Source organism: Microcaecilia unicolor, chromosome 1, assembly GCF_901765095.1.
Source record: "Microcaecilia unicolor chromosome 1, aMicUni1.1, whole genome shotgun sequence".
Taxonomy (NCBI): domain Eukaryota; kingdom Metazoa; phylum Chordata; class Amphibia; order Gymnophiona; family Siphonopidae; genus Microcaecilia; species Microcaecilia unicolor.
In genome coordinates, this window is record NC_044031.1 from 508,549,428 (window position 1) to 508,568,992 (window position 19,565).

Below are 19,565 nucleotides of genomic sequence, written 5' to 3' on the forward strand. Positions count from 1 at the left end.
GCACAGCTCATTGATACATATCACCTTTCCTGCAAGTGCCTGAGCAGTGATAGGCTCAGGCACTGACAGGATGACATTTAAAAAAAAAAAATCAAAACATACCAGTATCTCCCTCCCTCACAAACCTACAATCCTGTGTAGAAATCCCCATCCCCCCCCCACCAACCTCACCCCCTACCCACAATTAAAACTTTTCGCTGGTAGTCTAGCGCCCCTACCCATCCACACATTTCCCTGGTAGTCTAGTGACCCCCCTCCCTCTCCCCGACCCAATACCCTTTCCTCAAATATAAAAATTAAATCCAGGCCCAACCCCTCCCCCAGCCCACTCAAGCCCACCTGCTATACCTAACAGGAGAAGCAAGACTGATGCCTACTCGCTCCTGCTTCCGACACCACCATCTTGAAAAATGGTGGCACCTTGTCCTGCAGGTGCTTCCTGGGGATGCAGTGAGCAAGGCCTGTATACCATATAAGGGTGACTTCTGTGGATGCAGAATATATGTTTACATTTAACACCATGGTGGTCCAGTGTGCAGGCTAAAGTCATAATCGGGGTTCTTCTTTTTTTAAATTAGAGTCCTACATAATTTAACTGTCACAATTTTTGCTAAGCATAACCAGCAATTGTAAAGTTTAATTTTTTTATTATATAGCCTGGGAATATAAGTTGCATTCATTTTTCTGGAGCAATCATCTTACCAGAGTGAGGTTATCTTAACTAGAGCTCTGAGGAGCCCTCCATTTGGGGTGTCTTCAGGGAGGCTGCTGTTTCACAGTGAGCAGGATCGAGTGGATGCCATTCCTGCCCATTCCCCCACTAGATCACCAGGAACTGGGCAGGTAAGTCTGAAGGGATTCCAGGGGGTGTTGTGGATATTCAGAAGGGAAGGGAGATCGGAAGAGACTTTTGAAATGTTCAGGGGGGAGGGGTGAGAGGGAGGGGGATTTAAATCACGTGGGTGGTGGTGGAACCTAGCCAGATATTCTTATGTGGGTCCTGGCTGAGAGGAGATAGGATAGATGTGTTTAAATACCTATAAGAGTGAGTCTCTTTCAATAGAAAGGAAGCTCTGGAATGAAGGGACATAGGATGAAGGTGAAAGGAGAGAGACTCAGAAGTAAACTGAGGAAATACTTCTTCATGGAAAGGGTAGTGAATTTGTGGAACAACCTCCCAGTGGAGGTGGTGGATTAAAACTGTATCTGAATTCAAGCAAACTTGGAACAAGTACATAGGATCTCTAAAGGAGTGAAAGGGAGAGTAGATGGCATGGATGGGTAGACTAGATAGGCCATATAGTATTTATCTGCCTTCATTTTTCTCTGTTTCTATGGTATCTGCAAAACACAGGTTAGTGATTTAGGAAGCCCCTGATATAGTGCAATGCAGCCAACCAAACTGGACAGCACTAATGCTTCAATTACAGAACAAAGCTCCAGTGTAACACTTATAGTTAAAATAGGTAGAACAAGTTAGATTATTTCTGTGGAGCTGCCAGTTCAGAGTTCAACCAAAAAATGGCCCACCACATTTCTATGGGACAAGCAATTCCAACTTCTGCAGCACAGAAACATTGCTACACCAAAACATAGCAGTTAGGGATTTAATCCTTTCAAACTGCCTCTCCCCTCTTCTCCTAGGCATAGATACGCATACACACATGCACACACATAAATAATCAGAAAACACGTACTGAGATAGGCCCAGGTTGTGCCCTATCGTGATGATGCCATAGGGGAGAGCTCTGGCAAATAGAAAGGGTAGTTTCCCTTTAAGAGAGGTGTGGTAGCCATGTTAGTCCACTTTTAAAGGTAATCAATAGAAATAAAACAAAATAATACATGGAAAAGAAAATAAGATGATACCTTTTTTATTGGACATAATTTAATACATTTCTTGATTAGCTTTCGAAGGTTGCCCTTCTTCGTCAGATCGGAAATAAGCAAATGTTGGTAGATGGCAGTATATATAAGTGAAACATCAAAGCATTTCAATGACAGTCTAACAGGATGGGGGTGGGTCGGTGAGAGACAGGGAGATATGCATGGAGACAAGAGGGTGTCAAAGCAGTACAATTTTATGGTTTATAATGGGCTAGAAAACCCAGATCTTTAAGTTCTGTCTGGTGGGTGTGAAAATATTTAATCATTCTGACTTCAAAGGTCTTACGTTCCTGTATTGTTTTAAAGTTCCCTTTTAGGATTCACTCATTACTCACTTGTTCAGTACTCTTATTTTATTATCCTCACCGTTCTAATTCCCTTCTCTTATTTGTCCTGTTTGTCTGTCCTAATTAGATTGTAAGCTCTGTCGAGCAGGGACTGTCTCTTCATGTTCAAGTATACAGTGCTGTGTATGTCTAGTAGCGCTATAGAAATGATAAGTAGTAGTAGTAGTAGGATTCTTACCATGAAATCACTGGTACAGTGTTCTGGTTTTGTAAAGTGCTGCCCCATAGGCGTGACATCTTTATTGGTACTAGCATTTTTCATATGGTGTCTATGTAAAGAAGCCACTCTCAGACAATACATACTACAGGAAACTAACTGAGGATCCCACACAGGATTATACAAAGCAGCTGAAAGACCTGATCAGAACATTTCCTAAACAAGTACAGCCACATCTGAAGAAACTCATACCAAACCAGCCTTCTGTGGGCACATTCTACATGCTACCCAAAATACAGAAAACTGGAAACCCTGGCAGACCAATCATATAGGGTATTGGCATACTCACGGAGGAAATATCTGGACTCATAGGGGGAATTCTGAAACCTCTCGTACACAAAACAAACAGTATAACTTAAAACCAATTGACTATTAACTCAACATATTCATGAATATAACATGAACTTAAAATTAACATAAAATTGAAAAGTATATATAAATAAATAGATCAATAAATAAACTGTACACATAACAGTATTACACCTTGAGCTTTACCTTGGGTGAAGTGGCAGTATTGCACCTTAAGGGTATATAACGACACCTTGACTGATTCCAAGGAAACCTTTTAATGTATTTATTTGTGTTATGTGTACAGTATGTCTATCAATCTATTTATTATGTATACTAGTAAAAAAGGCCCATTTCTGACACAAATGAAACGAGCGCTAGCAAGGTTTTCCACGGAGTGTGTATATTTGAGAGAGTGTATGTGAGAGTGACTGTGTGTGTGAGAGTGAATGTGCGAGTGTGTGTGTGTGAGAGTGAGTCTGGGTGCGAGTGTGTCTATGAGACAGTGTGTGTGTGAGAATGAGAGTGTGTGCAAGTGTGTGAGACACAGTGTGAGAAAGAGTGTATTTCACACAGATACAGTGTGTGCGAGAGAGTGTGTGTGAGACAGACTCTCTGTGAGACTGAGTGTATGAGACTAAGAGAGTGTGTGAGTGACTGTGTGACACAGAGAATGAATGTGATACATTGTGAGACATTGAGTGTGGGAGAGAAAGACATTGACTGTGTGAGACAGAGTGTGTGAGTGACAGAGATACCCCCCCCCCCCATCTCCCTTTCTCTGGTGTCAGGCCACCCCTCTCTCTCTCTGGTGTCTGAACGTTACTGTGCAGGACGCTGAGCTGTGGCTATGCTTCAAGGAACTGACCAATCCTATTTAATAGAATGCACCTCCAACATTCTGAAGCCGAGAAACCTCATGTGGTTGGTCACTTCTGCTTGTGACGAACCTAGAAGTATGTGATGTCAATTCAGGAGATGGATACAGAGAGCAGGAATGCCTCAGCCATGCAGTCAGCTTCAGAATGTTTGAGGTGCGTTTTATTATATAAGATATACTTTCAAATTTATGTTAATTCTAAGTTCATGTTATATTAATGAATACGGTGTTTTTAAGTCAATTGGCTTTAAGTTATACTTATGTATTATATGAGAGAGATGCTGGATAGGGGTGGAGAGAAGGGGAAGACATGTCAGCCCACTGGATACCCCCTGGAGCTATGGATCTCAGGGCAGCTACCCTGCTTGTGTCCCCCCCCCCCCAACGCCAAGCTGCCCTGCTTGTGCCCCCCCCCCCCCCCCCCCCTAATGCCAGCCCTGTGTGCTGGCTCTGAATATTAGGCCGGCACCCACACAATTTTAAAAACTCTCAATGTATGTAGTTACCCAGTTACACATAAGTGCTAAAAATTTGTGTGAAAAAAATACCTAGATAAATTATAGTTAGAAATTATAGAACACTACATACATTGGGAGTTTTTTTTAGAGACTCGTGAGGATGCTCGCCAGAGAGTTTGTATAAAGAAATTAATGTTTCCACTACAAACGCTGAGCAGCACAATATCCGCTGCAAAAAGTGCAGTAGAGTTATCGGGTGTCTTAAGTCTTTTTCTCCCTTGTAAAAATAAAAAAATATTTACAAAGGTATACCACACAAAGAGTTTGAAAGGTGAATGAGTAAAATATTGTTTTCATCAGTGGATATTGAACCTGATTTTTAGTTAAAAATTTCTGAATCATAATTCAACTTCCTACTTCTCTCAACATCCTTTACCAAGAGGGCAAAGATAAGCTCCGTTGAAGTAATACTAAAGGAATCTTATTTGAACAGCATCCTCAAAAAATATCCTGCAGCCGGGAGCTTACATTATATTTTTTATTCATTGATTGATTTAAATTTTCAGACAGGCTGTTTAATTGCACCTTAATTGTTTACGATTCTGAAAATTGGTTAATAGATTATGTGATACATGATCAATCTTTACCACTTTGGCATGTTCTGATTTGTGGGATTCATTTGGTTCCTTATTATGAGCTGGCAGGAGATTATTCCAGATAATCTGGGAGGTTTTATATCATAAAACCTCGGGATAATCTAAGCACAAACAGTTCGCTTCGCTGCCGCTCTGCGGTTTTTCCGAGTGATCCACAGCGCCACCTAGCAGCACCTGAAGAACGGCAGCCTCGGAGTTGGGACTCTCTGACCCGGAAATAGATTCTCCGCCGTTCCGTGCACGTGGTGGCAAGTGAGCACACCTTTTAATTGATTCCTCTTTCACGTGAAATAGAGTTCCGGCCCGTTTCCTTTCCATAGCGGGCGAGATGGCGGCGCCAGGAGTAGAGGAGCTGCTGGCTCGAGCCGAGCAGGACGAGGCGTCGAGGCTGCGGCAGATCACGGTGCACAAAGAACTGGACCTTGAGTATGACCTCGGTAATTTATTAGCCGTAGACCCGAACCCACCAGAAGCGAGCGAGTTCCGCCGACGTGGGGGCGACTATCTGAAGGCGCTGGCTCGGGGCAACACGCAGCTACTGATGAACCAGCTGTGGCAGGTGCCTACTGAACGCGTGGCGGAGACCGTGGTGGGCCGCCTGCCCGAGCCTACCCTACGACTGCCACGTGAAAAGCCCCCACCCCGGGCCCGGCCGCCCACCCGCTGGGAGCAGTTTGCCAAGCTGAAGGGCATTCGCAAGAGGAAGAAGAGCAACATAGCCTGGGACGAGGCTCACGGCGAGTGGCGGCGACGTTGGGGCTACCGGCGGGCCAACGACCCCACCAAAAACTGGCTCATGGAGGTGCCGGCCACCGCCGACCCCAACGAGGACCAGTTCGCCAAACTGCGGCGGGCCAAAAAGGAGCGCGTGGCCAAGAACGAGCTACAGCGCCTGCGCAACATCGCGCGCTCGCAGGGGCGCGCGGTGCCGGCCCCTGTTGCCCCGCCCGGTGCGCCCCGCTCCCGGGCTGAGTTGGGCAAAGAGCTGCAAGTGACCCGGCGCTCCACTGCCTCCGTCGGTCGCTTCCAGGCGCGGCTGCCGCGTGAGAAGGAGCCCCGAGGCCTGGGCAAGAAGAGGCGCTTTCAGCCGCTGCTTGGGGACATGGCTGCCGAGAAAGCTCGGCAGCTGGAGCTGCTGGGGGCGCTGAGCCGCAAGGAGCCGCGGCTGGACGTAACCCGGGCCGCCAACAAGCAGCTGCGGGAGGATGAGCAAGAGGCCGCGCGGAATAGGAAACGGCGGGGAGCAGGACGAGCTGGCAGCGGCAAGAAGAGGAAGGGACCTGGCGGAGCGCGGGCTGGCAAGAAAGGAAACAAACAAGCGGGGAAACGGAGCAGAAAAGGACAGTAACTGGACAGGAGATCTGAAATCGTGGCTTCAGTTGACCGATCGTGCATCCGTGTCTGGATTGGGAGGGGAGAAGACGACTTGTACCGACTTTGGGGCGTTTTGTACAAGAAGTCTCTTCTCCGGGCAATGTGCCATGCGTTTTCTATAGTAGCGTGTTTTGTACTGCTGCGTGGAAATTATGCAGTGTGTAATGGTACATAACCTATGGAAGTGCCTGCTTAGCTGGCACTTTTCAGCAATGGCCTGGTTATTATGGTAAATGATATTTTTTTGACAATAAAAGGCTATTTTGATAATCTGCATTAGAAAAGGTTTTATTTGTCTGGTATTTGTTCAGCTGCTATATATAGAGGTGTATTTTCAAAGCACTTAGACTTACAAAGTTATATATTAACCTATGGAACTTTGTAAGTCTAAGTAAAATGAGCCCCATAGTATTGTGTATTGTAGTTCTTGAGGAATAAAATGTGAGAGTATTAAGTTTTAGGGAGCTGATAAAAGGTAGAGTAGCACGTGGCAGCTGCTACTAAAGTAATACCACACCATGTAGAAATCAAAATGGATTTACATTTTATTTGTGGAAAAGTTTAAAGCTATTGTGGAAGAGTGGGGGATGTTCCAGACAGTGCATACAAAAGTTTTGTGTCAAGCAGTGTATACAATATGTAAGCCGCATTGAGCCTGCCATGAGTGGGAAAGCGTGGGGTACAAATGTAACAAAAAATACAAATGTGCTTCACAGAAATGACTTATGCATATTTAGGTGCAGAAGGACAGACGCTGATGTATAACTTTGTTTTAGTTTGGACTCATGCATGTCTTGTAACTTCTCATCTGCTTCTGAACCTTGCAAGCTCTTCCTTCTGGTTGCAAAAGAAGACAAAGTTTTTATCTCAAAAACTGACATCCAGTCTTTTCCACAGCCCTTTCAATGAAATGGAAGACTTACAACTACACAATGATGAGCTTATTTAATTTGTACACTCAGCACCCTCTTCTCCTAATAATGTGTATGCACACCCTATGGTAACCACATTAGGCTCATGATAGGTATTCTGCATCAGCCCCTTGGTTGGGTCCTTTGAGTTGTAGTTTCTTAGGCCAGACTAACAATGCTTTCTTATGCTATATACAGTACAAGATCATATTGTACACTCCTTGAAGAAGGAAATAATTTTAAAGATAACACCCTAGACCTTTCAACTGTGCTCCAACAGTTCAAGTATGCAGTCTTTTTCTGAAGCCATTTTTGACAATACATTTATTTAGATGTGCTTAAGAAGTTCAAGTTGACATCAGTTTAATTGCTCATTTTTAGCGTAATGTTCCGTTGAATTAAATCTATTTATTTTGGCACTCAAGTTGTTTTCTGAAATGTTTAGGTTCTGCTCTACAGTGTTTCCTGGTTGCAAATCTTGTGCATAGTATATAGAATGCAAGTACTGAGTTGGAAATTAGCTATTTTTGATATTGGGTAGAAAAGTACTAATACTGGGGGAGGGGTTGCCTTTTCAATTCTACTGATGAATAAAATTGCTTGGATAAGTACAAATGAATTTACTATAGTAATGCTCGAAAGGTGGTTTCTCCTGTAACATTCTGTGGATTTAAGGGGTCATGAACTCATTTCAGAATACCCTATATTCTACTCATGTAATCAACTCTGTTGGTGCTAATTCCAGTGCTTCCAGTGGAATTGACACACACAACCAGCAGGCTTAGGTGGATAGTGGCAGCCTATTAGCCTTCCATGCATCCCCTGCTACTCCCCATTCCCTCCTAACGTCAGCATAACAGCAACACTTCACAGTGCTTTCTGTGCAATAAGAGAAATCAGCACCATGCCCCTAGTTTGCAGTTTGCTCAGTATAGGGCCTGTGCAGAAAGCTTTGGGGTATAGCCAGCATGTTACTGCAATATTACTGAAAAAATATACCGCAACAGGCATATTACTATTATGTTAAAATTGTGGCCATAATCTGCAGCTCATTGATAAATGTCAGTGATCCTGTCAGTACCTGAGCTAATCGCTGCTCAGCCACTGGCAGGAACATTGACATTGAGGGGGAAAAATTAACACTGCTAGTATCCTGACCAGCTTTTTGCAGGGTCCCAGTTTAGTGGCCAGCTGCCCCCCCCCCCCCCCCCCCCCCCCCGATCCTGTAAAGTTAGTGAATGCCTGACCTTTTATGAGTGGAGGAAAACAATTCTTGTCAGCAGGATACTGCTCACTCTCCTGTCCATGAACGTCTGCTGTCTAAAATACCTCGCCAATCTAATATGAAGGAAAAACTCTCAGGAGATAATTGCACTATAATAACACTACTACTTTATCAGCACAGCAAAGAGCAAACAAGTCAGTTAATTGTACTTAGATATTATTCGTGTTAATCTAACAGCCATTAATTTCTCTTGTGTGTCTTTATTCAGTTCACTGCAGTCAGAGAAAAAAAAATCTTTCTCTTACTGTCTCCTCTCCCCTCTTTTTTTTTTTTTCTCTCCCATCTGATGCTGTTTATCTTAAAGATGAGGAAAACATATATACACAGACCTAGTTGGCAAGTTGAGCTGACTGCAGCTCAACTATTTGCACAAAAACATATCTGGAAAAGAGAATCCAAAGTTAGTGTGGAGGAGTGGGATAGCAGGTAGCTACTAGGTCTAAGATAAGAGTGAGGGTCTGCTGGTCGTACTTCAGACTTCTCCAGGCTACCAGACTCAGGTGCTGCCTCCTGTTACTTAATTAGGATACCTCAGAGGTGTTCTCGGTTTGACAGAGTTGTGCTCTGAGATTCCAGCCATCTGGACACAGGAGCCTGCAACCTTAATCTGTGCTCCTAGAGGTTAAAGGTTGGATACCTTCTGGCTGTCGTGGCTATTTTAAGGTCTTTCACCCTGGCTACCTTGCTCTCACCCTTCCCACCACTCTTCCCCTCAGTCAGCAGTAAACCCCCTTTTTATACAGTGAATATTTACCATGTCCAGTATATTTCTATTGGACATATGTAAACATATAGGGAAAACAACTTTGTTTTTCTTCTCAATATATAGAAAAAAAATACAGATGGTTTGTCGGTCATGCGAGTTTTCCTATCTGCGCTCTGTTTCTAGGTGTAGTTACTGTATAGCTTTTTATCACAGAGGTCAGCCTGACATTTTTCTCAATTCTCAGAAATTATGTGCTTCTCTCTGTTCCATGTGAAGAGACATGCCAGATCAGAATCCTAGGCCTCTCAGCCTCAGTATTAGAGAAAACAGGTCAATTAAAATATCTCTCATTAATTTAGCCTTAACAATCCAACCTGAGGTACATCCCCCCAACCCACCCAGGTCCCTCAACAGAAAAAAAAAATACTTCTCTGATAGTCTAATGGGGCCTCCCCTTAACCTCTTTGATGCATCCCCTGCCCCATATCTATACAAATGACCTGGTGATCTGATGAGCCCCCTTCCAAACCTCCATCCCCCATTTAAAAGAAAAAAAATCCCTGGTGTCTAGCAGCACCTCTGACCCTTCCCAACCCCCTCGTACCTGTACCTCTCATCAGTGGTGGTACCCTGCGCTACGCATACATCCTGAGACGTACTGGGCAGAGCCAGCCTACCATACAAGGGTCATAACATGTCAATTCAACCAAAGGTCCCCATCTCACCATTTCAGAAATTGATAATAATCTACCAGAATGGAGACCAGTATATAAGATGGAAAACAGCAAAATTTCAGACATATGTTCAATGGTTTTCGAGATCGGCTTTTTATCCAGTGGGGGATTGGCACAGTTTGCAGCCAACTGAAAGTTTGTGCACCTTTTAGACCCTAGTAACTGCCATTAAATGTCCTACAGCTTTGAAATTTGCAGCACTTACTCAGAATTTTGTGTAGCGGATGGGGCACGTGGTTTCTGAGATACTAGTTTTAAAAAGGGGGATTTTATTCAGTCTTGTATAACAAAATATCACTTTCAGGAAACTATGCCAAAGATATTAAAGGAAAAGCTTTCATATTTTATCTGTTAGTAGCACTAGTTAAAATGAGCAATATGTGTTAATATTTTGCAGCTGGAATCTATAGTGTTCCCTGATATGCCTCACTGAAAATTGTCACGCTCTGTAAGTCCACTTTGGAGTTAATTTTCATCATGTGAGAGAAGTAGTACAAAAAACGAGCTTTACATCAAAAGCCACATTGAGCCTACAACTAGTGGGAAAATGTGGGGTATAAATGTATTAAATAAATTGAAAGTGCTAGAAAAATTCTTTCATTTGATGCTTCTCCCAAGCTATCCATAAGAAAGATAATGGTAAAAATTCCAAATTCTGAACAATCATCAACATCTTTGCAGACAGGTTTATTTTAACAGACATTGTGAGCAACTGCATTAATTCAAGAGTCCATTAAGAGTTATTTAAAGGGTTCAGCTTTAAAAGTTTTCTTTTTTCTCCTATGTTCAGATGGTACTGATGACTGGTTGCACTCAGAGTATCAACAGTCAAGAGCAGTTGGATAGCGAGTATCCAACACTCATCTCTGCAGCTTGGCTAGGAAAATGACAATTTAGGACCCTTCGGTTGCATAAAATAACCAAATATATCTGCATTTTCTTGAGAAAATTTCAAGATGGTTCCCAAATACTAATCCCAGTCATAAACAACAGCAACATACTGACCACACTTGAGTTGTGCAGAAACGCCTCTCTTGCTGCTGCATCATCTGCAGAAATTCTGCCAATTTTGAGCTCACTCATGTACATTCCATTTGTCTTCTGTTTAAATATTTCGTATAGTTCATGAAGATTTGCTAGGAACAGTCTTTTTTGCTTATAGATGTGCTCACCATTGATCTTCACAGAGACAAAGTCTTCCTTTCTCGGGCAGATTTGGGAAATATCCTCAAAATTCAGTCACTTTAGACCACTTCAGATGACTTGCTGCATTTGGGATCAGCCATAAAACTAGTAGTTTTCCAGCTTTCGTAACTATACGTTTTGAAACTCCAAATTCTTCAGCAGTTTGCTCAATTGTCTAGCTTGAAGGTACTATTGTCAGTATCTGAATCTTCCTGTTTTTAGAGGACTTAGCAACTGTATCCTTCATGTTTTTAATTTCTTCATCCAGATCAGAGCATGTTGTGCAGTTTTGTACTGACTGGTTGTAGGTCCTCTGTTTCAGCCTCCAGGGCACAAGCAAATTTCTTTTGTCCTTTTAAGTTTTCTTTTGCCATAGCCAAAATGATCTCTTCTGCTTACTTTTCCATGTTTCATCAGACTGCACCCAAGAGAAGTTCGTTTCATGTTAATATCAGTCTCTTCAAATTTACTCAAAGTTTCTTCTTTATATTCTGATACAGTACCACTGGCACCCAAAGGACTTACTGCAGAAGCTGATGTTAAACACTTGGGACAACGTTTCTGGCCATGTTTAATTTCTCTTTGACATCTACTGCTGTAAGAAATTTTCCTAGCAAGATCCATGGCTACTGCTTTCAGAGCACTCTTTTCTGTAGTACCATGTGGATCATCACATGACTTCTGCCTGCATTCATGCTTGTCCAAGTAAACTTTTTTTTGTGATAGTATCATAATGTAGCATCTGAAGATGAAACTGTGTCTTCTAGTACACAAAATTATCATTCTCAGTCAAAGATCACAGATTTAACAGACCAGCCTTCCTGCAGTAAGTTTTCTGGTGACAGCTGTGTTTACAATGAATTCCAACAGAGCAAGACCCTAATTTCTCAGCCATATTTGCACTACAGATCACATTACTACTACTACAAATCATTTCTATAGCGCTACCAGTCGTATGCAGCGCTTCACAATTAAGGGGGTCTTTACAAAAGCTTAGCTCGAATTATCTGCAGCAGGGCCCATTTTATTCCTATGGGCCCTGCTGCAGATAAGTAGTCTTTCCTCACTGTGTCCCGCCCTCGCGGAAATAGAAAGTTACATCGGAGGAGGGCGGGATGCAGTGAGGGAAGGCCTGAGGTGATCTGCTTGTTTCACAGATGCAAGGCACTGCACGCTGGCGCTGTGTTGCCGATTCAGAGATTTTAAAAATGCAGGGGGCTTTATTTCGTAGATATGTAATGGAGAATTTGAAAATGTCAAAAGAGACTATACCACCAATAAGTAAAATCTTTTATATTCCGAAGAGAAATATTGAAGGAATGAGAGGTGGAGCTCAATATCCTATGGAACAGGATAAAAGTGAAGGTTTAAAAGATATTTCCGCAATATTGGAGCAGTCCCTAGAAGATGTGACAGAAAGGGCCACTCTTCTTGTGGTCTTTGTGTTTGAACAGGATTTGAACTCCATATTACGATTATATTTTCGAAATGCAAAAACTCCTTTTGGTGGAGCAAAGATAATGATGTTTCCAGACGTAACTAAACAAACGCAACAACGGAGGAAAGAATTTTTGAATTTAAAATCAAAGACTTTAGAGCTGGGAGGATCCTTTTTGTTAGTATACCCCTGTAAATGTATAGTGAAAATAGGGACGGTCAAACATGTTTTCTTTGTACCGGAGCAGCTCAAGTTTTTTCTGGATGCTAAACAACAGAACTGACGCTAGATAGAATAAACAGAGACATGCACTCGTCAAGTTTAGACATAGTTCTTTTTCTTTCCTTTTGAATCTTCCCTAAATTGAGTACGCCCCACACCTGTTGTGGTCTAAGGAAGCTAACTTTAAATGTATTAAACCTATGTATATGTATATAACAACAATGTTTTGTATATGGAGCTGTGTTTCTGTAGCAAGATTATTCTTGTGGATCTAGTTTATTTTGTTTAAATGATAAACCAATAAATTTAAATATAAAAATGCAGGGGGCTGAGTGGTAGAGAGGAGGGGGCTGTCAAGGGAGCTGAGGGTAGGCAGGGGAAGACTGGGGACTGCAGAAGAGAGGTAACAGCGGCACCGGCGGCCTGCATAAAAGGACGGGTTGGGAGCAGTGGGAACGAAGCACCCCCTTTGTACTTGCACCTGGGGTGGACCGCCCCCACCGCCCCACACTTGGTATGCCACTGGGGGAAGGACTGCTATTGCTTGCTTTGGCTGCAACTGCTATTCGTTGCGAGAAGCAGCAGTGGCAGCTGCTGGAGATTTGATGAGCGGCAAGGAAAAAGGTGCTGTACATCGTACCGGTGCGTACAGGCACAAAAAAAGCCATGGGTATATTAAAAGCAAGAAGACTGCAAAAGAATCAGTTGGACCAATAGATGACCAAGGGGTAAAAGAGGCACTCGGGAAGACAAAGCCATAGCGGAGAGATTAAATTAATTCTTTGCTTTGGTCTTCACCGAGGAAGATTTGAGAGAGATACCAGTGCCAGAAATGGTATTCAAGGCTAACGAGTCAGAGAAACGGAATGAAACCTATATAAACCTGGCAGATGTAATGGCGCAATTGAACAAATTGAAGAGTAGCAAATCACCTGGACCAGAAATGGTATTCATCCCAGAGTACTGATAGAATTGAATAATGAACTTGCAGAACTATTGTTAGTAATATGTAATTTATCTTTAAAATCAAGCATGGTACCGAAGATTGGAGGGTGGCCAATGTAATGCCAATTTTTTTTAAAAGGTTACAGAGGAGATCCGGGAAATAATAGACCAGTGAGCCTGACGTCGGAGCTGGGCAAAATGGTAGAGACTATTATAAAGAACAAAATTACAAACCATATTCAAAAGCATGGTTTAATGAGATAAAAGCTAACATGGATTTAGTGAAGGGAAATCTTGCCTCACCAATTTATTACATTTCTTCAAAGGGGTGAACAAACGTGGATAAAGGTGAGTCGGTCGATATTGTGTATTTGGATTTTCAAAAGGCATTTTACAAAGTACCTCATGAAAGACTGCAGAGGAAATCGGAGAGTCATGGGATAGGAGGTAGTGTTCTATTGTGGATTAAAAACTTGGTTAAAGATAGAAAACAGAGAGTAGGGTTAAATGGAAAAGGGTAGACCTCAGAGGTCTGTGCTCAGACCACTGCTTTTTAACATATTTATAAATGATATGGAGATTGGAATAAGTAGTGAGATAATTAAATTTGCTGATGACACAAAGTTCAAAGTTGTTAAATCGCAAGAGTATTGTGAAAAGTTACAAGAGGACCGTATGAGACTGGGAATCCAAATGCAAGATGACGTTTAATGTGAGCAAGTGCAAAGTGATACATGTGGGGAAAGAGTAACCTGAACTATAGCTATGTAATGCAAGGTTCCACATTAGAAGTCACACCAGGACAGGGATCTAGGCATCATCGTTGATGATACGCTGAAACCCTCTGCTCAGTGTTCAGCGGCAGCTAAGAAAGCAAATAGAATGTTAGGTATTATTAGGAAAGGAATGGAAAACAAAAATGAGGACATTATAATGCCTTTGTATCTCTCCATGGTGCGACCGCATCTCGAATATTGTGTGCAATTCTGGTCACTGCATCTCAAAAAAGATATAGTGGAATTAGAAAAGGTACAGAGAAAGGTGACAAAAATGATAAAAGGGATGAGACGACTTCCCTATGAGGAAAGGTTAAAATAGCTAGGGCTCTTCAGCTTGGAGAAAAGACAGCTGAGGGGAGATATGATAGAGGTCTATAAAATAATGAGGGGAGTGGAATGGGTAGACGTGAATTGCTTGTTTACTCTTTCCAAAAATATTAGGATTAAGGGGCATGCAATGAAGCTACAGAGTACTAAATTTAAAACAAATCGGAGAAAATATTTCTTAAACTCTGGAATTCGTTAGCTTAGCAGGGTTTAAAAAAAGGTTTGGATAGCTTCCTAAAAGAAAAGTTCATAAACCATTATTAAAATGGACTTCAGGAAAATCCACTTCTTATTAGTAGGATAATTCCACTGTATTTTTTCATCATGTACATAAGTAGTGCCATACTGGGAAAGACCAAAGGTCCATCTAGCCCAGCATCCTGTCACCGACAGTGGCCAATCCAGGTCAAGGGCACCTGGCATGCTCCCCAAACGTAAAAACATTCCAGACAAGTTATACCTAAAAATGCGGAATTTTTCCAAGTCCATTTAATAGCGGTCTATGGACTTGTCCTTTAGGAATCTATCTAACCCCTTTTTAAACTCCGTCAAGCTAACCGCCCGTACCACGTTCTCCGGCAACGAATTCCAGAGTCTAATTACACGTTGGGTGAAGAAAAATTTTCTCCGATTCGTTTTAAATTTACCACACTGTAGCTTCAACTCATGCCCTCTAGTCCTAGTATTTTTGGATAGCGTGAACAGTCGCTTCACATCCACCCGATCCATTCCACTCATTATTTTATACACTTCTATCATATCTCCCCTCAGCCGTCTCTTCTCCAAGCTGAAAAGCCCTAGCCTTCTCAGCCTCTCTTCATAGGAAAGTCGTCCCATCCCCACTATCATTTTCGTCGCCCTTCGCTGTACCTTTTCCAATTCTACTATATCTTTTTTGAGATACGGAGACCAGTACTGAACACAATACTCCAGGTGCGGTCGCACCATGGAGCGATACAACGGCATTATAACATCCGCACACCTGGACTCCATACCCTTCCTAATAACACCCAACATTCTATTCGCTTTCCTAGCCGCAGCAGCACACTGAGCAGAAGGTTTCAGCGTATCATCGACGACGACACCCAGATCCCTTTCTTGATCCGTAACTCCTAACGCGGAACCTTGCAAGACGTAGCTATAATTCGGGTTCCTCTTACCCACATGCATCACTTTGCACTTGTCAACATTGAACTTCATCTGCCACTTGCACGCCCATTCTCCCAGTCTCGCAAGGTCCTCCTGTAATCGTTCACATTCCTCCTGCGACTTGACGACCCTGAATAATTTTGTGTCATCGGCGAATTTAATTACCTCACTAGTTATTCCCATCTCTAGGTCATTTATAAATACATTAAAAAGCAACGGACCCAGCACAGACCCCTGCGGGACCCCACTAACTACCCTCCTCCACTGAGAATACTGGCCACGCAATCCTACTCTCTGCTTCCTATCTTTCAACCAGTTCTTAATCCATAATAATACCCTACCTCCGATTCCATGACTCTGCAATTTCTTCAGGAGTCTTTCGTGCGGCACTTTGTCAAACGCCTTCTGAAAATCCAGATATACAATATCAACCGGCTCCCCATTGTCCACATGTGTGCTTACCCCCTCAAAAAAATGCATTAGATTGGTGAGGCAAGACTTCCCTTCACTAAATCCGTGCTGACTTTGTCTCATCAGTCCATGTTTTTGTATATGCTCTGCAATTTTATTCTTAATAATAGCCTCCACCATCTTGCCCGGCACCGACGTCAGACTCACTGGTCTATAATGTAGTTTGTTATAAAATCAGATAGTGTTCGTGAAAGAATCCTAGAACCTGGCAGTTTTTACTTCTGGAATGGCAACCCTAGTGCAGACAGTTGGGTTGTAGGGGTGAGGTGGAGGAAGGGACTTGGGGCAAAACACAGGGCCCGACAAGGGATGGATATGGGTGGAGCAAGGGAGGGGCACAGAACAGATGTTTTTTCTCTGTCAAAAAGTTGGAATAGCAACCCTATCCATCAGTAGCAGGAGATGCACTAATAAGACAAGACATCATCTCCTGCTGTAAAATTTTGCAGCTCTTATCTTGAGACTGGTTCTCTTGCTGCCCGATGGGAAGGTGGCTTGTTGGTGCTGTGGACCGCAGAATTTTGGTGGGAAAAAAAGCCAGGGGTGAAACCAGGAGGCAGTGGGTGGGGCTGGGGCAGGATTGGGTGGAGCAGGGTGGGGCTGGGGGGGCATGTCTTAATCTCCCTTTGAAACATCAGCCCCCTTGACACTAAACTGAGCTCTGTTCATCCCATCTACTGTATGATCTTTAAAAAAGGGATGTCTTAATAATATATTGGGATAGTTCTTTATTTTATTCTTCATTTCAATTCTTCTAATTGTCAACTGGGATCATTCTTATTTTACAAAAACCAAACAGACAACCTAACACAAACGTTTGGAAGACAGTAAAAACGGTTTTGTTCATAACAAATTGCTGGCTGTTTCACCATGAGTGCAGAACAGAAGAATCTTATTTTCCTGCCAGTGCTGCTGTGGGCGGAGGGTTAATGAAGGGCCGCCAGGTTCAGCCCACATTCCTCCCCCGGGCCCGCTCCCTCCATCTTGCAACCAGCATGGCAGGGCGCAGCAGAGCTTTTGACCTCGTACAGCAGCTCCAGCGGGCAGCGTGAGTGCGAGCGGCGCGCTCCTTGGCACTGGCAGCAGCACATAGAAGCAATCGGGAGAGGGAGGGGCGCTACTTCAGACGCAGGGAATAGCGTTTACCATAGCGCCGCGTGTATATGTGCAGTGTTAGGCTTTGACGGTTAAAAGCAAGGAAGTCTTGGAGCTGTTTTTCGCTCTTTTATTTAGACCCTGTCCCCACGCAGGGCCTTGGTGTAGTGGCTGAAGCAGGAGGAATTTGGGCGCGCCTTGACCTCCTGTTCCTGGGGGCGGTCAGGGGTAGGGTAGGCGAGGTTTGCATTTGCAGGTTGTCCCGCTGTTAGCAAGGGGTAGAGGCAGAGCTGCCAAGACAGAGGGAGACTTTTTGACCGGTCCTGGATTTCTGCCAACCTGATCTCCTGATGCATTATGGGACCTGCAGCACTTTTCAGTGCATACTACTCTGCTTTGGGGTGTTAAGTTTACAAACCAGGACGTCTCCTTCCTGTAATGGGTACCTTGGCAGCTGTGTAGAAGGACCAGTGCAGGCGTTAATGGCTTTCTCTTATCTCTTGTGATTTTTGTGTTGGGGGTCTTTGTCATTTGCAACGAAGAATGTGCATGAAGGAGATATTCTGCATATAATAGAGGCAGTCTATGGAAATCTTTCTTCTCATGCATATTCATGGTGTGAAAAAAAAGATTTTTTTTAGGGGGGGTTAGAATACTCCAATACTGGCTTACAACAGCATGCCTTCTATTTTGATTCTTTTTCTTTTACCGTAACCTGTAAATGTATTACTTTAGCAGCACATGTAAAATTGTAATCTAATAAATTTATGTTAATCTGAAGAAATGCCAAGTTGCCCAATGTTCCATTAGGGAGAGGTTTTATAGGTTTTGAACTTACATCCCAAAGTAATGTGGTATTTATAGCAGAGGCGTAGCCAGACCTCAAATTTTGGATGGGCTACTGGGCAATCTGGGTGGGCACATGTAATCTCCCCCCTCCCCCCCCCGTGCCAAGTCAAACCTTTACAGTAAATACCTGTGCTGGTGTAAACTGATCATGTGTGGTAGGAGGAGGCCAGAGCAACGGTAATATATAGACAGTGCCATCAGCTGGAGCAAGTAGGAAAGGAAGCTGTTCGTGCTGCCAGAGGACCCTTGCAGCTGGTGAGGCTTGGGGATCCCCACCAGCCAATAGCAAGTGCACAAACATTTTGGGTGGGCCTGAGCCCAAAGTGGGTGGGCCCAGGTCCACCAGTGGCTATGCCACTGATCTATAGTCCAGCTTTCTGCACACTGTAGGTCCCTCTTGGAGCAGGGTAATTGGGCAGCTCTGCTGATTCGGCAAAAAACCCTCCAACATCCTAATGATTTTTTATTACAGTCTCAATATGCAAAAATGTTTCAGTATATAACACGATTATTTTTTCTAGCTGAGCTTTTCAGCTAAACTTATCTGTGCATGATGCTCAGTGTTCTCCAGAATGCCACCGCCGACTATGGCCAAAGTTTCGAACCTTCTTCAGGGTCCATGGCGGGTCTCACTGTGAAATACAAAACATGACTTCAATAATACCAGGCAGATAGAAACATTTTAAACAGAGCATCACACGCAGATAAGTTTAGCAAAAAAGCTCAGCTACAAAAAATAATCGTGTTTATATATTGAATCATTTTTGTATATTGAGATTGTAGTAAAAATCATAAGGAGGTTGGAGGTTTTTTTTGCAGATGATGAGAGTGCATGCTCCTTGATAAAGTAGGTTGTGCCAAAATTAGGAGCTCTTTTGAGGCTTTTTTCCTCCTTTCTCCTTTATATATGAAAGATGTGGTGTGAAGTCAACTCATAAAACCGATAAATTCAGAAGGGGCTTTTTTAAATTGTATGACATACAGCTCTGCTGATTGTCATTACTACAGTTTTGCACAGAATGGACATGGCACTGCCTTTCCTGGCCCTTTAGATAAATGGAAAATTAGCATGTCCACTGACCTTCCACATCTTTCAAAAGCTAGCTAACTTACTAGAAATTTTCCCATGGCAAAAATATTGAATAAAGTTGCATGCGTAGCCAATTTGCACATGGAACTTGTTTAACAAGCTAATCAGTGCCGATAAACAAGCGCTAATTGGCACTAATTAGAATTTACATGCACAACTTTCTAAGTGTATTCTGTTAAGTGGTGCATGTAAATTCTAATGTGTGGATCACAGAAGGGCATAGCCATGGTGGGACATGGATGGCTCATGAGCATTTCTGAAAATTACGTGCA

At 43.0% G+C, this 19,565-nt stretch overlaps 2 protein-coding genes across 2 annotated transcripts in view; both read left to right on the forward strand.

Annotated features, from left to right (window-relative positions):
* The first annotated feature begins 4,631 nt into the window (after positions 1 to 4,631).
* On the forward strand, positions 4,632 to 6,381 carry RRS1 (ribosome biogenesis regulator 1 homolog). The gene has a single exon (XM_030215160.1). The coding sequence runs from the start codon at positions 5,062 to 5,064 to the stop codon at positions 6,079 to 6,081; it is 1,020 nt and encodes a 339-aa protein (XP_030071020.1). The 5' UTR covers positions 4,632 to 5,061; the 3' UTR covers positions 6,082 to 6,381.
* A 10,833-nt stretch (positions 6,382 to 17,214) lies between these two features.
* The window catches only part of ADHFE1 (alcohol dehydrogenase iron containing 1), a 61,679-nt gene continuing 59,328 nt past the window's right edge, over positions 17,215 to 19,565 (forward strand). Inside the window, exon 1 of the mRNA XM_030215173.1 lies at positions 17,215 to 17,307. Coding sequence (XP_030071033.1) covers positions 17,255 to 17,307 — 53 coding nt within the window. The 5' untranslated portion in view covers positions 17,215 to 17,254. The remainder of the gene's footprint in view (positions 17,308 to 19,565) is intronic.

Bases quoted from the DNA above. Each gene is read 5' to 3' on its own strand.
- RRS1 (XM_030215160.1), top strand. From the start codon at position 5,062: ATGGCGGCGCCAGGAGTAGAGGAGCTGCTGGCTCGAGCCGAGCAGGAC.